At 39.2% G+C, this 16,078-nt stretch overlaps 1 protein-coding gene across 5 annotated transcripts in view; it reads right to left on the reverse strand.

Annotated features, from left to right (window-relative positions):
* The window catches only part of LOC104131554 (methylenetetrahydrofolate dehydrogenase (NADP+ dependent) 2 like), a 40,633-nt gene extending 31,610 nt beyond the window's left edge, over positions 1-9,023 (reverse strand). For all 5 annotated transcript variants that reach the window (XR_004842755.1, XM_035900289.1, XM_035900288.1 and 2 more), the window contains exons 1-4: positions 8,951-9,023; positions 7,493-7,615; positions 3,365-3,517; positions 2,536-2,592 (exon numbers count right to left, since the gene is read on the reverse strand). Coding sequence is in view for 4 of the 5 variants with exons in the window: in XM_035900289.1 (XP_035756182.1) it covers positions 2,536-2,592; positions 3,365-3,517; positions 7,493-7,556 (274 nt within the window). In the remaining variant the exon portion in view is untranslated. The remainder of the gene's footprint in view (positions 1-2,535; positions 2,593-3,364; positions 3,518-7,492; positions 7,616-8,950) is intronic.
* Between the last annotated feature and the right edge of the window lie 7,055 nt (positions 9,024-16,078).

Here is a 16,078-nt window from a genome sequence, read left to right on the forward strand (position 1 = left end):
CCCCCCCCCCGAAAAAAAAAAAAAAAAAAAAAAAAAGAATGAATAAAAAAGCTTCCATTTCATTTGTATTACCTGGTTAAAATGGTTCTAAAGACTTGCTTAAATTCAAAACCTGCCTTTGTTTGGTAAAAAATAACATTAGCGACTCTGACTTGTTATTTTGAACTCCAAAACATACTTTACCCAGAAACTTAACACACTTGGTAAAGCTACCTCGTCTTCTATCCTGATCACAAGGCACACATAAAAAGCTTCCATTTCATTTGTATTACCTGGTTAAAATGGTTCTAAAGACTTGCTTAAATTCAAAACCTGCCTTTGTTTGGTAAAAAATAACATTAGCGACTCTGACTTGTTATTTTGAACTCCAAAACATACTTTACCCAGAAACTTAACACACTTGGTAAAGCTACCTCGTCTTCTATCCTGATCACAAGGCACACATTTTGCCCTACTATTAGCCACTAAGAAAACAGGTGGAAAGGATTATTCCGTTTAAGGTATTATTTTTATTAGATTCACTTTTCCAATCTTTCTTTTGGCTCCACCTCCTTGACCTCATTATGCTTTAGCTTTATGCATTTTCCTTCACTGTCTATCTCGGCTTTATCTCAACCACCTTCAGTTTCTTCTTTGTCACGATACATCCAGAAATTCTGATAGCCATTGAGGTAAAGCTGAAACCACCACCTAGCCCGCCTTCCCTTCCACACGCCATCCAGGCCGGCCTCTTGTCGCTCAGCACCAAAGCGGAAAAGAAAGCTAACTGCAGAACACCAACCAGATCTTCACCGATGGCCTGATCTGTGTGTCAGGAATGAAAACTATACTCAACAACTACAATTACCGAAGTACTTATCACCATCTATACCACTATTTGTTTTCTCATTGCCAGCTGCTCTATACTGTATACTAACACTTAGCAGGTTGTAAAACAAGTAAAGCTACCTTAAAAATAAACCCATTTTTTCAGAATAATCAAAGATAACTTCAGGGAGTTAACTCTTTCTACACCTAGATTCCAGTGTCACTGTCTGTAAGGGAATATCAGAATGTTTTTCTGTCCCCACATAGAATACTTAACGTACATAGTATCAATGACAATGCCAGTAAATACAGCTGCCAGTGAAGTAGTGTCTAGTATGTCAGGAAGCATAATGTAGGCAGATCACCGTGAAGCACAAAGTTTGTGCATGGGCCAAGAAACTCCTGGATTAGCCCCCCAAAACAAGTCACACTACCAGGCAGTCAAATAACAACTACAAACCCAGGACACATGTGAACAAACCTGAGCCACGGACCCAATTAACTCAAAAGCTGAAAGCTACAAAACAGTATTTAGTTAGAGCTAAAACAGATGCATGCAACTACTATGGGTTTTGTAACACGTTGCTGAAAGAATCACAGGTCACTCAGTCTTCTCATTTCCAAGAGAGAAACATGCTAATAGTTTGCAACATAACTCTGTGTTGTATAAAGCCTGTTTCAGGCACCCAACCGCACTGCTGGTAATAGACATGTAACCGAATATTTGCAACAAATGGCAAAAATGCTACTAATTTTCATGGGAATGGGGATGAGACCAGAACTATGCACTGCTGGTAATTACAATTCAAACACTGAGAGAAGTTTCAAATAGCAACTTTCCCACAGAGGCTGAATGGAAAAACCAACTCTATGATTAGTAAGAAGCTTTTAGTGTTTTATTATATTAATAACAGATTTCACTCCACTCCTATTAAATATGCCTGGGATTAAACATTCATGTTTACCTCATTTGCGCACACCACCTTGGCAGTTTCTAACATCAAAATGAAGTTGCAAAAGGACCATATTCTATTCAAATTGTATTTGTTTTTCTTTCTACAGCACAATTATAGCAGCACATGCATGCTTCTGCAACTAGAATTACTTGAAAATATTTCCATTACAATCCCCTATTTCCAGGGGGGGGTACGAACCACACTGCATAAAAGTCCCCCAAGGCCAACATGTAATAACGTAGAGCTCACATGAAAAGGGTACACGGTTGGTCGTTTGGATATTTTCATAATCACCACCTAACTAATATAGCACAACACAGGAATCATGTAATATACATATATACACACACATATATATGTACATGTGTAACTGTGTATATATGCGTGCGTATGAAAAACTGGAAGTTATTATTACATAAGCATGAGGATAAGGCATATAGCTCTATTACTTGGTTTAAGCATTTCATGAACCTCTGTAGCTCTTTAAGGCCACACCATCGGGTATTAGCCTTAACTTTCAGTGCTAGCCATGTTTAAACAGTAGCTGTTTCAAATGGAGGACTAAATGATGACTTAACACTGGAAACAGTCAGGTCCAGAAACTGCTCTCCTGAGATTATGTCAGGAAATATATTAGCTAATTTAATTTGTTACTCTGGTTGTAAATACTGTACAAGAGACAAAAGCTTTCTCTTTTTATCTGAATCCTCTGGTCAGCTTTATTTTAACGATTCCACAAATGGAAACATTAAAACAACATTCATGGACTTACCTCCAGGCCTTTCATGCTCTCCATCAGTAACAACATTTTTTCCAAGTGTCTGTATTCCTTATATGAAAAAAAAAAAACAAACAAAAAACAAAAAACAAACTATCAGAAAGTTGTATTCTGCTCTTTTGATATGCCTCAACCCTTTTTCTCAATCCCCAAGATACAATTATTTGCTGTTGTGGACTGCTGACATTAACGTGAGTTGAAAACCCACAAAAGGCTCAATTTGAGGGATGAATCCACAAAACAACTTTCAGCTTTCACCTTCAAGAAACAAAACTGGCAATTCATTCAGTTTATCTGAATCACCCTTCGAGGGACTTAATTTCTCTCCACTGACCACAAAGGGAGTAAGACGCTCTTATGTCTACCACTAAGAACACTTACATTATACTTGTAAAATGACAACTATTAAATATATATGCATTCTTTGGCCCTTCTAGGACAGAATTGAACGCCCCCATTTTTGTTTCTTCCCCTTCCCCCACAATAACTGATGCATTCAAATTTTATACTTGATAAACAATCGGGAGGTCAGTAATATCACAGAAATTTCCTTGCAAGATTATGAAGCACAGAAAATAAATTACCAGAGTGTTTCACCAAGTATCCTATGTGGACTACTGTCTACACTTAATTAATAGTTAAGCTACTGGCAAAAGATCTCATCTATTTGGCACCTCCTTATTATTTAGATGAATCCTCTAAACGTTTGTTCTTCAATCAGCCCAATACATTTAGATAGCCTACACCTTTTAACTCACACCTGACTTGATCCTTCATTCATCTTCCAAGATAAAAAGAGTTTCAATACAGTTCAGTTTCTTACCTGTCCGTTTTATGATTTCCCACACGGCAGCAGCAGTGGCAGGTATTATAGAAGGCTGATCGAGACACAGACGTCCAATATTCATAATATGAAATCCATCCACATCCTTTTCAGGTGCGATAGCGTTACAAACTGTTCTTTCATCTATGTGATCTAGGAAACACAGTGATTTCCAATTGCAGTTCTTTCATTCGTCAGGTGTCATCAACACTATCGGAATCATTACACAGAGAAACACACAAGTTCGGCCTAGCTAGGCTAAGTATTATTAATCATTATGAATAAACTGCACTCCCCCTCTAAAGGTAGCAGTTACAACTTCACCTTTTAACGTCACCTACTTAAAATCAAATTATTCAGTTTGTGACACTGCTAATACAACAGATTCAGTCAAAATATTAAAGGCCAATACTCTAGTTGAGAATTATGACTTAGCTACTATAAAAATAAATGTTCAAGCAAGACATTTCAGAGTCACTTCTGCATTATGGAAGTGTTAAATACCAAGTGGCTCAAAAAAGAACCCCAAACCATAGGAAAAGAAGTTATTGTGCGTGTTAACTGTCTCTGAGATACCAAAGGATACACAACCTAAGACTTAAACAAATGTATGGAAACGCTAAGCTGAGATAACTTGGCAGGTCTAGCTTTCTTTCTCCATTTTACAGCAATACAACTGTTTTTTGTAACTTGCTAATCAGTAGGACCAAATCATAGAATGTTTTGGGTTGGAGAGGACCTTTAGAGGTCATCTAGTCCAACCCCCCTCGCCATGAGCAGGGACATTTTAGTCTATCACTTCATTGTGAAGAAATACACAGAGAGTAGATATATTCATATAAAAGGGAAAGAAATCATGCTTTACATGGATTTTTTTTTTTTTCCCCACTCAAAACTGATTTGAAGAATTTCAAAGAAATAGTGCTGGCAAGAAATGCAGCTGCGTGGCTGGGGACAAGTAGGCTGTCACGGGCCTGAGAAGAGGATGTGGACTCCATCCCTTCCTCAGAGACACTTCCAAAACACCACCTTGGGCACGCCATGCCCAAACAAACAAGCCAACCTAAATCAAACTGCATAGACAGGTACTACGTTACTAAATGAGTAGATTTTATTTGCCTCAAAAAATGCATTTTCCTGATTTGTTTCCACTTGACTGCAGGTAGCCTCATTTATTTCCAGAGGAACAAAACAATTTCTTAAGTATGTCACTGTCAGTCTCATAGAACATGCTTAGCCTCCTCGCAACTGATATTCATACCAACTTACTGGCTGGCATTCTGAGCTACTCTCCATGCCAAGCTGCATGCTGCACTCACCTTTCACTTGTTAGCCAAACTCGCAAGATGACATCACTTGCCTAGCTACTCTGGCACACACACCCCAAGAAACTCTTGTTTACAAAATAAACATCATGTGCCTCTAATGTTGACATACAAAGAATAAAGACTGGTTTCCAAAAGTGAAGACAGATGAAAACAAAAACATAGCACATGGATCAAGAAATACAGACATGGAGCAAGGAGGAAGCTGCTCAGCACCAGCAATGAGCTCCCTGGAAATAATTTTGAGAAGCTACACTGAGACACTGCTACGATTTTAACAGTCAGTTCCACCAAAGCAGGCCATGCTCAGGCTGGCAGAGTCGTTGACAACAGAGGGACATGATGTTTGTACTGATTTGTCTCATACTTCTTTGCTGCTTACAACTAAGAAAATTTTAAAGTTTTCAAATTCTATCTCAAGTAAGTATCTAACATTTTGTAGTCATCTTCCAAGCAATTTAAAAAAGATACAGGAAACTCCACAAACCCATTACCACATCAGAAGTAATGCAGGCAAAAGTTGCACAGAAAGGAAGTTTTCCTCAGGCAAAGATGACAATCCTCAAAGTTAAGTTGCTGCAGCTCACAAAACCAAAAGAGAACAAAGCTATTTTCTGCCTCTGTTTTTATCCCAGTGTTGATCAAAAGCCACACCCGTGTGTGGTTTACTGCAAAAAACCCCAAAACCCCACACAACCACCTCAACTCTGGAATAAGCAGCCTCCGCTGACAACGTTTTCACAGCTTCTAGGCTTTGTCTCCTTCCATGGAGCAATGCAAATGAAAAGAATTTGGGAAAATAAGCTAAATTAGCCTTCTGCCCTTCTGTTTCTGAAGCTCCTTTGGGAGAAAAAAAAGTAACTAACTAATCAGAGTTTATCTGACATCTGTTATGGAAAGAACTTGCTGAACATTTTCAGTTCCTAATAACTTGCACATTTAACTTTACAGACAAAACAATGTTGAAAAAGTTCTGCTACCGATTAAATTACTCTAAGGTTTTTACTAAGGCAGGCAACAGCCAGGCCTCAAACTAGTTTTATAGGTTAGAGGAAGCCTATTTAGTCCTCTTGTAGTTACTGTGACAGGTGTACCGTAGTTCTTCAGAGGGATCTTCAACCAATTACTTTAGGGATTAAACTTTTAAGTGTACTAGCATCAGACATTTGAATTGACACAACTAGAATTATCTTCAGGGTTTCTTTCCTTTCAATTGTTGAATAGGTTTAAATTCACAAAGTTTCAAGATTTAAGTCTGTTGCCAAACTACGTATCGATGAAAGCAGTCAGCTCCAGAGCAGACTGTTATGACCCAATATCCTCCTCAAACAAATGCATTCTGCAAGCCATACCTAACAATTTTACTGAGTACTCAATACAAGTAAGGCGAGTAACGCACGACACCTCCTGTTTCTGGGGAGCTCAACAGTGGATTGGGAAGTCCAATGGACGAGTCTTTCTTTCCTTTGCTACACGCTTCAGACAGAAAGATTTCCATCCCTAGGCTGTCAGTGCTCCATCTCTTGCATGAGTTGTTATTACTGAAATGGAAACTTGCTGCATGACCCATTCCCCCTAATCTGTTTTTAGTGGGAGAGGTTTGTTCAAAGTAAAGCGACCACAGCCCATCAGCTCCCAGAGTTCCTTACTTCAAGTCCAAGAATTTAGTCTCCTTACTTGTGTTCTACTTCCACCTTGTGGCCAAGTTAATTCAACAAGCTTTCAAGTAATACCAAGCACAAACCTTCCTAATCACTAACGCTGATGTTTATTACAAATACAAACAAAGCATCTCTTCCTCTATAGCACTCGGCACCTGTCCCAACTTCGCTGTTTTCCAAATATGAAATAAAGGCAGCAAGAACTGCCTGAAAGTGAAGACTAGGAATAAGAGTGGAAACCAAGAGCTTACCTAGAAACAAAGCTTCAACTTCAATGTCAGCAATACGAATAAACATTAACCCCTGGAGTCCCAGCTAGCACTAGAAATCATGCCCACACATGCCACAAAGACCACTCCTGCCCTTCAGAGAGTACAGTGCACACGTATGATAAAAGACAACACTTGGCAACACAGAGACAGCGGAAACCCAGCACGCCAGTCAGTCTATTACAATGGCTCCAGTAATTAAGGTACCTATGCCCTTAGGAAGCATACCGTGGTTTAACTAAGTTGACTTACATAGATTTATACAAAACCTGCAAATCTTATCACTGCCAAAAAGCCATTTTGCCAGCTACTGCCAAGTGATGTTTCAGGGAGATTTCATTACAAATTTGGAGAAGGGAAATAAAAACCAGGAATATAGTAGAAGCTTTTAGCACCTTAGCACAAAGCTTACCTGGAACATTAGGGACAGCATAGAAAATACAAACAAATGTTTAAGGCAAAACCCGGAATCACTGTGAGAAAGGCTGTAGCATCATCTGCTAGACAGCGTAATTTGGCATGGGGGTGAAAACATGGCAAAGGTCTTGGGGGAAAAATGTAAAAAAAGATAGATAAATAAACCGGATAAAGTGTTTGGATGAAAATTCCTTGAAATAGCATTCTGACTGAACTTTAAAAAAAGGCAAGGTTGACAATATGAAATGATTCTCACAATTTAATTTGCTTTTTTGTTTAAAACAAACTGCAGGCTAGCATACAAGAAAAAAAATTAACATCTCAACTAATTCTTCACTATGCATGTCCTCTTTCAAGAGCGTCTCATGTCACTAAGACACTTCCAATCCAAAATTGTCAAACTCTTTCCTCTTACGTTGACTGTATATGAGGAGTGGGACAAAAGATGTCACCTACCTGGGAGAGGTAGCTGAACTAATAAACCACTAACTCTTGAATCCTTGTTAAGTTTTTCCGTCATATCTAAGAGTTCTTCCTGAGAAATGTCTTTAGGCCTCAGTATGATCTCACTAGAAATGCCTGATAAAAACCAAAAACAGAAGACACATTATTAGTATCAGGGAATTTACCTAAGGACAGCTTAGTCATTTTGTCTGAAATCTGCCTAATGCTTAACAACTGTCTTAAATAACCATGGAGGACTTGCTAAAAATTCTGCTTTCGCTGTCTGGTCTTTAATGCTGTATTTCTAGATGTCAAGCGCGATCTTAAAACAAAACATATGGGGGAGAGGGGTGGGGCGCATGGGGAGGAGAATAAAAATCCATACTTGGACACAGTAGCTCAAAAATTAAAGAAGAATTTAGATATATTTGGAAAATAAAGCTTGTAACTTTACTAAAAATGTGCTCTTGAAAATTACAACTAAAACTGAACAGATAAAGCTACACTAGTATTATTGGCATTTTATCCGACAGCTTTTCTGCTTCCGTAGGACAAAACTTGTTATTTGGAAAGAAAATTTTTCAAGTTACTTCACAAGACCACAGTTTCACTGGTAGCAACAACACTGCAGTTCCCTGTTTAGGCTATGATCCTCTTTCATTTGGAGATGAGATGTTGTAGCGACTGGGCTTTATCCTGGCTCATCAGTCATTTAGCTCTCCTCTCTGATTTCATTATATCTGAAATTTTGCCCTTCATATTCAGAGCTGCAAAGCCTTGGTTTTGGACTGGCTTCCCTGGCTCTACTGTGGACCTAAAGCATTCAATGGGACAGACGTTCCAGAGATACGGCAGATGCACACAAAGATTGACATTATGAAGAAAACATTGGTATTATGAACAAAAAGGCTCTTCTCGACATCTTCCTGTGAAGCTGGTTACTTAATCACTGTTCCCATCAATTCCAGGGTAATATGGTTTACTACCACAGTTGGAGGTGGGCTGAAGAATCCACATATAGAAGAAAGAATCTAACAGGTACTGAGCTCTTAAGCAAATATTTCACTTTCAAAAATAATCAGTGTCTTGCAGAAACAACTAAAAACTGATATAATTTCTCTGATAATGTTTATTCACCAAGCCTCTCAAAGCCAGTTAAGACATTTAACGGCCAAAAAACTTCCCCACTGTTCTCCTTTAGTTTCCAGTTCCTTGCGGTAATCGTGCAAACCGTTTCCTAGCAACACTTTAAGATACAGAATTGAACTCACAGTACCATTCATGCGCTATTAAAACTACTTCCTTAACACGTCAATGCAACTTCTTTTCTTTAGGTTCATCAGAGAAGATGAGGGAGAAAACAGTGCAAAATTAAATTAAGATACAAAGGGGGTTCCCCCCTGCTTTTTTTATTTTTAAATAACAGTATCATGTGCTTACCAAGGATCATTTATATTACTTAACACATACCTACAGCCGCAGCTGCTTTTATCTTGTTTCTGACATAGATATGACTAGCTGGATTGTCTCCTACCAATATGACAGTGAGATGAGGTCTCCTGTTTCCAAAGGATATCCATGATTCCACATCCCTTTGAACTTCTTTCAAAACTTGTTTAGCAAGCTTTCTCCCCGAGATAATGGTTGCTTCATCACTACAAAGACAAAAAGATACACAATATTTAGGTCTAAAATTTCATAAACAGGACGCTTTCAAGTGTGTGATCTACCATGCTAAACACTTGCAAATGCTTTGATTAGTTAATTTGCTAGTATTGCAAATATTACTTGAAAAACATTAACGCACTACAAATCCACCTGGGCAAAAAGTGTTTCCCCACTCTCTTATTTGAAAAGCAGGAACATGCCATCATGCATACAGAAGAGGAGCTCACCTGCCACACCCCACCTTCCCAACACACGTAGCCAGCCAGGTAGAACATATCTATCAACTCCTGCATTTGGGAACAGAGCATGAAAACATTCTCACGCCCTTAAATTTTTCTGTTTTAAGCAATCTGTACCAACCTCCCTTACCAAACTTCCTTCAAAAATTTATTTGACATGGGATGATTCACACTTGTCCCAGAACTCCTCGGCTCCCTTCTTTCCCTCCATCGTTGCTGTGATCATCACTCCAACCAAGGATGCAGACCCCCCACACACACACCCCACCAACCCGCAACAAACAAGAAACCTCCAGCATGTGTAACTTGCAGATGCTAAGACATTAATTCCTTTTGCATCAGATAAGCAGCCTTGAAATACTAACTTTATTGCTTGCTAGTGGTGGTGCTCAGAGGGGAGAAAGCAAGGAAGAGACAGAAAGCTATTGAGCAAGAAACTGTACCACTGATGCGGTTTAAAATACGGTATTCTAGAATATTCGAAAGCTAACTTGAAGCAACCAAAAAGAATAAGTTGCATTTTACTTATTTCAGAAATTTGTGCAGTTCAGAGTAAATCTTCATGACCAAAAAAGCCAAACGCACCAGGGTGTGGAATAAGGAAGGTGAGAGGGAACAGCGGCTGCAACAACACCACACAGGTCGGGACAAGGACAAGACCACCCAAAACCACAGGCTATCTATGGTCTTACATAAAAAAAAACCAAACCAAAACATCCAGACCTTAACCTCTATATCTGACTGATAGATGAAAAAATCCAGCCTACATTTTAGGTTACTGAAGAACAGTTCTGTGAGGACTCTGCTACATAGGAAAGAGCAAGATAGCCAAAAATACATTTTTCTGGATTGGCAATAAACAGTATCCAACTCTCTAAATTCTGCTATTGCTCAACCCCTTCAAGTAAGTGAACAGCTTGTAAGCAGGAACATGACAACCCCCAAAATGTATTTTAAAATAAAGTTCATTTCAAATGGCATACAAAAGGCATACAGAGGCACCGCAGAATGGAATGGAAGTCAAATTCCTTATTTAATCTTACAAGTCCTACCCTCACCCCTGAATGACACTTAGGTGACTAATATTAAAGACTTCCCCTCTGGTAAAGCTCTTGATGTCTTTTGTCAACTTCCCATGCTCACCTCACCAGCTAAATTCTCACAGGTGCATCTCAACTGAACGGCACTTCCCTAAGTACTATTTCATTCAGGTCTTCAAAGGGTCAGCTTTTTCTCACCTTGGTTGTTCTCCTGGTCTCTGGTGTCCTCTCCATCTTCCTGCCTGCCTGCTCACTGCGAGCAAGCATAGGTGCTCCTCACCTTGTACACATCCATGGGATGCATTCCACCACAGTTCAAGCTTTTATCTATACTACCTCCTTCGCTAATTGAACCTCTCATATTCTCAAAGAAACTTTAAGAATCCTAACGTGATACATAAATATAGTTAACAGTGTTTCTTGGCACAACCGTTGATATTTTAATAAAGTAAATACTATTCTATCTGTAAAAATGCGGTAAAATAACACCAACCCCCCAGACGCAGAACTGCCAAGACAGACACAAAGCTCAAGTTACTAGCGGACAAGTTCCCTCCTCTCCTAACGAGCACAGCGGTGCAGCACTGTAAGTAAAAAACACCCTCCTGGTTCATCAGCTCCTAACCAAAGGCTGTCGACCGATTACTTGATCTCACTTACTAGAAAGTAAGCCTGAGCAGGAGAGGGTTTCCCCTCTGCAAACATCCTTCGCTTCCTTCTTTTAGATCAAGAGCTTTACATGTATACACACACAGATGGCAACCCCTGCTTTGAATTGAATAAATTAATTCAACATGACTATCATTTGTGAATGACGTAGTTTAGCAAGGACTCCAGATGAGTTATAATGACACCAACAAGGTGTCATCATAACTTTAAAAAAAAAAAAAAGAAAGAAAAAAATCACAGTGCCTAGTATTAATAAAAAAAAAATCCACAAATGAAACACACTCTGCTGAGAACAATTTATCCAACCGTTTGTCAGGAAAGCAAAGTATTAGAAACATACTTACCACACAAAAACCATGAACACCTTCTTTCCTTCAATCTTACATCAGCCTCAGCTACCTCCCAAACACAAGTTCCTGTACTGTTTAACTTGTATATATACATATGAAGAAAAATAATTAAGCCTACAGATGTGGTTTTATTCTTTTCCTGTATGGCCTGCTCTGTATGTGCTCGTTTTCATATATGTCTGTCTCTCATCTTCACTATTTATGTTTTAGCTATACAAGCCTTTGGCACAAGACAATTCTTTCCATGTACTCATTACGCCAAATAAATGATTAATGCTCACCTGTGTGGATTAGAAATAATATAAAAAATATTTTCAATCCATATGAATGTGTATTGCATTTCCATGCTATTTTTACTCTAAACGCGTTGCCAAAGGATGTTTTCCTATTCTTTAAGCAAAGAATTTTAAGTGCATGCTTATTCCTTAAAATCTAGCCGCAGACTAATTACGTTTTCAAGACCTGTCCTCGCTTACATCTGAGCATTCTCACCCTGTCACGCTCAATCTTCTCAGTCATCCAAGGATCAGAACCACAGCAAGTGAACAGAAAAAGTGTTAAAAACACAAAACCATACACACATACAAAAGTACAGAAGAAAAAAACCCCTCACAAACACACACGTTACAAGGTAGGACAAAACACATGTCATCTATCCCAGCCAGGAGGCCTGCGATAAGGCTCTTCAACACCTGGATCTTTCTGCCGACAACAAACAGCAGGCTCTACAAGCCTCGGTGGAAGACAATTGTGAAAGACAAAAACATGCCTGAAAACAGAAATGTTTCAAGTTAAGACTACTCTGAAAAATTAATTCTCTGGGGTGGCCCAGGCATAAAAGATCAAAATATTCCAGGTTAGTTCACATATGCAGAAGAAAACAAGTACAACCGTACCTTAGCAAGAAGGTATGGGATGGCGCTACTTGAGAAAAGCTACCCTCTTCTAGCATTCCAACAGCTACATGGATATTTTAAGGAAGTTAGGAAAGGTATCAATGCAAAGAGTAGTTCTATTCAAAGAGATTTGATACATGATGGAAACACGCATTACCTATTGTATAACAGAAAGGTGGTTTTAGTTCCAAAGAAAAACCTTCCTGGGGGAAAAAAAAAAAGCCCTAGTAGATTAAAAATGTTTGATTGGGTATTAAGAAAATAAAAGCTTTACATCCTTCAGCAGTCTTTTTTTTTTCTTTGTCCAACTACTCTAAACATCCAGAACTAAAACATTTCAACACTCTGCAAATACATATGCTTCAAGCTTTAATGCACGTCTGTACACAAACGCGTTTAACACTGATGTTTAATACATGTTGACTTAGTTTGCCATGATGAAAGTAGCTGCAAGGCATTTGCAAAACCAAGAAAGCATTCTGGTTTTATGTTAAATTGGACTGGTCTTCAAAGTGCTGCAAGTCTGATCAGTGGGGGTTTTTTCTGTACCATACTCTGGGGGAGGAACAACTCCGCACCTAGAACAACTTTCAGGGAAAAAAAAAAAAAAAAAAAAAAAAAGAAAACCACGATACTTTCTGAGATGATCTAAAACCAGTTTTGCACTCTATCTCTACTCTAAGAAACTACACAACTGCAGTAAAATAACGTCTGATTAATGTTGTCCTGTATTAATAAGATGCATATGTGTCTTTTTATCAGCATACTCAAATATAAGAAATATTTAACAATTCAACACATGGGGAAAATGTATAAAAGCCAGCAGACACGACATTTATTTGGAGACACTTGTTTAACCTTTATAGACACATGGATGGTAGAACATTAAGGATTTTAAAGTATTACCCAAACATCCCATGGAAGAAATGCACAGTGGTGAGTTCTCAAACAACTTATTTCCTCTGCTAGTCTTTAAGATGGGGGGGGAAAAAAAAAGTCCTAGAAACACAAACTAACTGCCAGAAGCATCATCTCACCCATAACATAGTTCATCCGTATCTTGAAAAGAACTCTTAAATAAAGGATCATATTTGGAAACATCTGACAGCTGCTGTCAGCACTTATGGAAAATACCCAGCTGTCTACGCATTTTGACCGCACCTAAACCGACAACAGAGCCTTCTCTCTACCACCTACCAAGTTACTGAAAGCAACTTGTTCAAACGCCAGTAGCTAAAAAGCAGAAACCATTCCTGGGTTTAGATGCAAATACTAAAACAAAGAAACAGATCCGGTGGAAGGCCTTGTCACTTACCATTCCAAAATGAAAAGTTTCTAGTTCTCCTCCCTCTAAGATTCTTCTCTATCTTTCATGGCTCCAGAAATTACCTTCCCAAAAGCAAGGCTACGGTTGCACTAACATGACTTTTTATGTAACGTAGCCAGTTTATTTTTATGAAGTATACTCCATCAAGAATCTACTTTCTGCTACATAGTCACCATGCAATACATAAGGTGCTGGCAGTTTATCGGGGAAAGATGAAGCAGCAGCATACACAGACACACCTGCTGCACAAAATACACTTAAAAATCAGCTCACCTTCCAATTCCAGCAACCCCCTGAACAACCAGTTGAAGCTAAAACTAAGGTCACCCTGAAAACACCTGTGACTTCCTAAATTGAACTGTCACTTGTCTCCTATGCATCAACTAGTATTTTCATACACAAAACTAACATCCAGAAGAACAACTCAGTAAGAACTATCACATTTGTTACCTGGACCTTCAGAACTCTGTCTCAGCAAAACCACACAGTTAACAATATTGCCTCTCAGGGGAGGGGAAAAAAAAAGAAAAAAGCAAGCTTTAAATACATAGCCAAGGAGAAACTTGCAGTACCTTGCCATTTTCCTTAGTTGCTCTGTAACGCTCTTCAAAGTCTTTCATTTACTTGTTAAAAATAAAAAGACTGTGGATACAACTTTGTCAAAGAAAGAAAATTTTTCACAACTTTCAATTATAAAAATAGCAAACATTATAATATGTTGATGCTTCTTAGGTTTAGAATCTAGATGGATAATATGCCCATTGAAGGACTTAAACCAAGAGCTACACCAGAAAGTAAAGCATCAGCTGTACAGAAAGGTTACACTGCAGCAAGCTATTCAGGACATGGAAATTAAGTAGTAAATTACTATTTTAAATTTCACCCACATGAAAAACTTGACCAGGTGTAATGACTGATTTAATACGTCTTACTATGCTACCCTGTCCCATTATCATCCTGCCCACTCATGGATGCTCTACCTCCGAACCCCGCGTGAGCTTAAAAAAGAACAATTCACATCCTGAATCCTTCTTGTTAGTGCAGCCAGGGACTTGAAGGACAGAGTCCTTTGCCGAAACAAAGATGGCAGCTGCTATTTTAGATCAGCCTATATACTAAAAGCCCAAAATCATATGGGAAATCACAGTAAGATTTTTTCAGTCCTGTGCATACCACATGAAAACCTCTGTAAAATTATTATGACAGGAGCATCTTCTTTTTGCAGAACTGGAAAAAAACAGTGACTAGCAGCAAAGAACAGAAGTCGGCATGCACTGTTCCAGGAATACAGCTATTTGTGCCCAAAGCGGCAGAATCGAATCCTCTGCTATTACAGGATATACAGAATATCTAGGAGGTCAGACACTTAGTTCAGTCACAGTACAGCTTAGTAACCTTTTCATGTTTGGAAACACAAAGTAAAGATAATACTTTCAGTGTAGGCTACTTGGGACCTGCTGAAAAATGCTGAACTGAGCAAACTTTCGGGGCAGTATTTAACACAGTATAAAGGAAAAGGCCAACAAGCAAGAGCTCAGCTGAAACCCCCCCATCTACACCCAAACAAGCACTGGTAGCTGCCCTGCCACAACACCAACACCAGAGGCTCCGTCTGGCCAGGACATTAAACAAAACACGCAGGGTAACAAACGTCTGGAGACCCGTCCTTGCTGTGTCGGAGCGCGTCCTGCTCGCCCTAGAGATCCAGGCTCTCAGCAAACACTGGCAGACCCCTGCCTGCTGCAATTCTCTGTGAGACACAGCGTGACCACATGGCTTTTATTTATATGTATTATTTTTTTTTTATTTTTATTTTATTATAGAATTTGTATTTTTAAAATTTGTTTTTTCAAGAACAAAGGAGCACCACAGTGTCACACCACCTGCCTTGCTGAGGGCAGCGAGATGCAATGGGATGGGCTGTAACCACAACACACCCCTTCATACGGGCAGCAACATTCTTGAGCAAACATAAAAATTACTCACCCCCAAGCCACCAGCGAAAATAATCACAGATGCCAAAAATTTAATATATAGAGTAGTTCTGTGTACCTCAACTGAGAGGCTCTTTAAGGTACTGAAGGGAGGCTAAAGGGTTAACAAAAGGACCTCTGCGAAGCCCACTGTAGATCCATCGTAAATTGCTAGCACTGTGGTTTAGGTTAACTTAGTCATCATATGAAGTAAACTACAGATAAGAAACTAACACTGTAGGGAGTGTGGAAGAGGAGAGATGAGTAGGAAATGGCCCATCTTTGTTACAGGCCTGGGAAGGCCTGTAGGAGAACAAGGCGTCGGGCACTTGGTCGACGTGAGGGTAGCCAAGGTCGACGTGAGGGTAGCCAAGGTCGACGTGAGGGTAGCCAAGGATGGGGAGCCGGCTGGGACCGGCTGGGGGGGTTTGTGACG

Source organism: Egretta garzetta, unplaced genomic scaffold (assembly GCF_000687185.1).
Source record: "Egretta garzetta isolate BGI_Z169 unplaced genomic scaffold, ASM68718v1 scaffold378, whole genome shotgun sequence".
Classification (NCBI taxonomy): domain Eukaryota; kingdom Metazoa; phylum Chordata; class Aves; order Pelecaniformes; family Ardeidae; genus Egretta; species Egretta garzetta.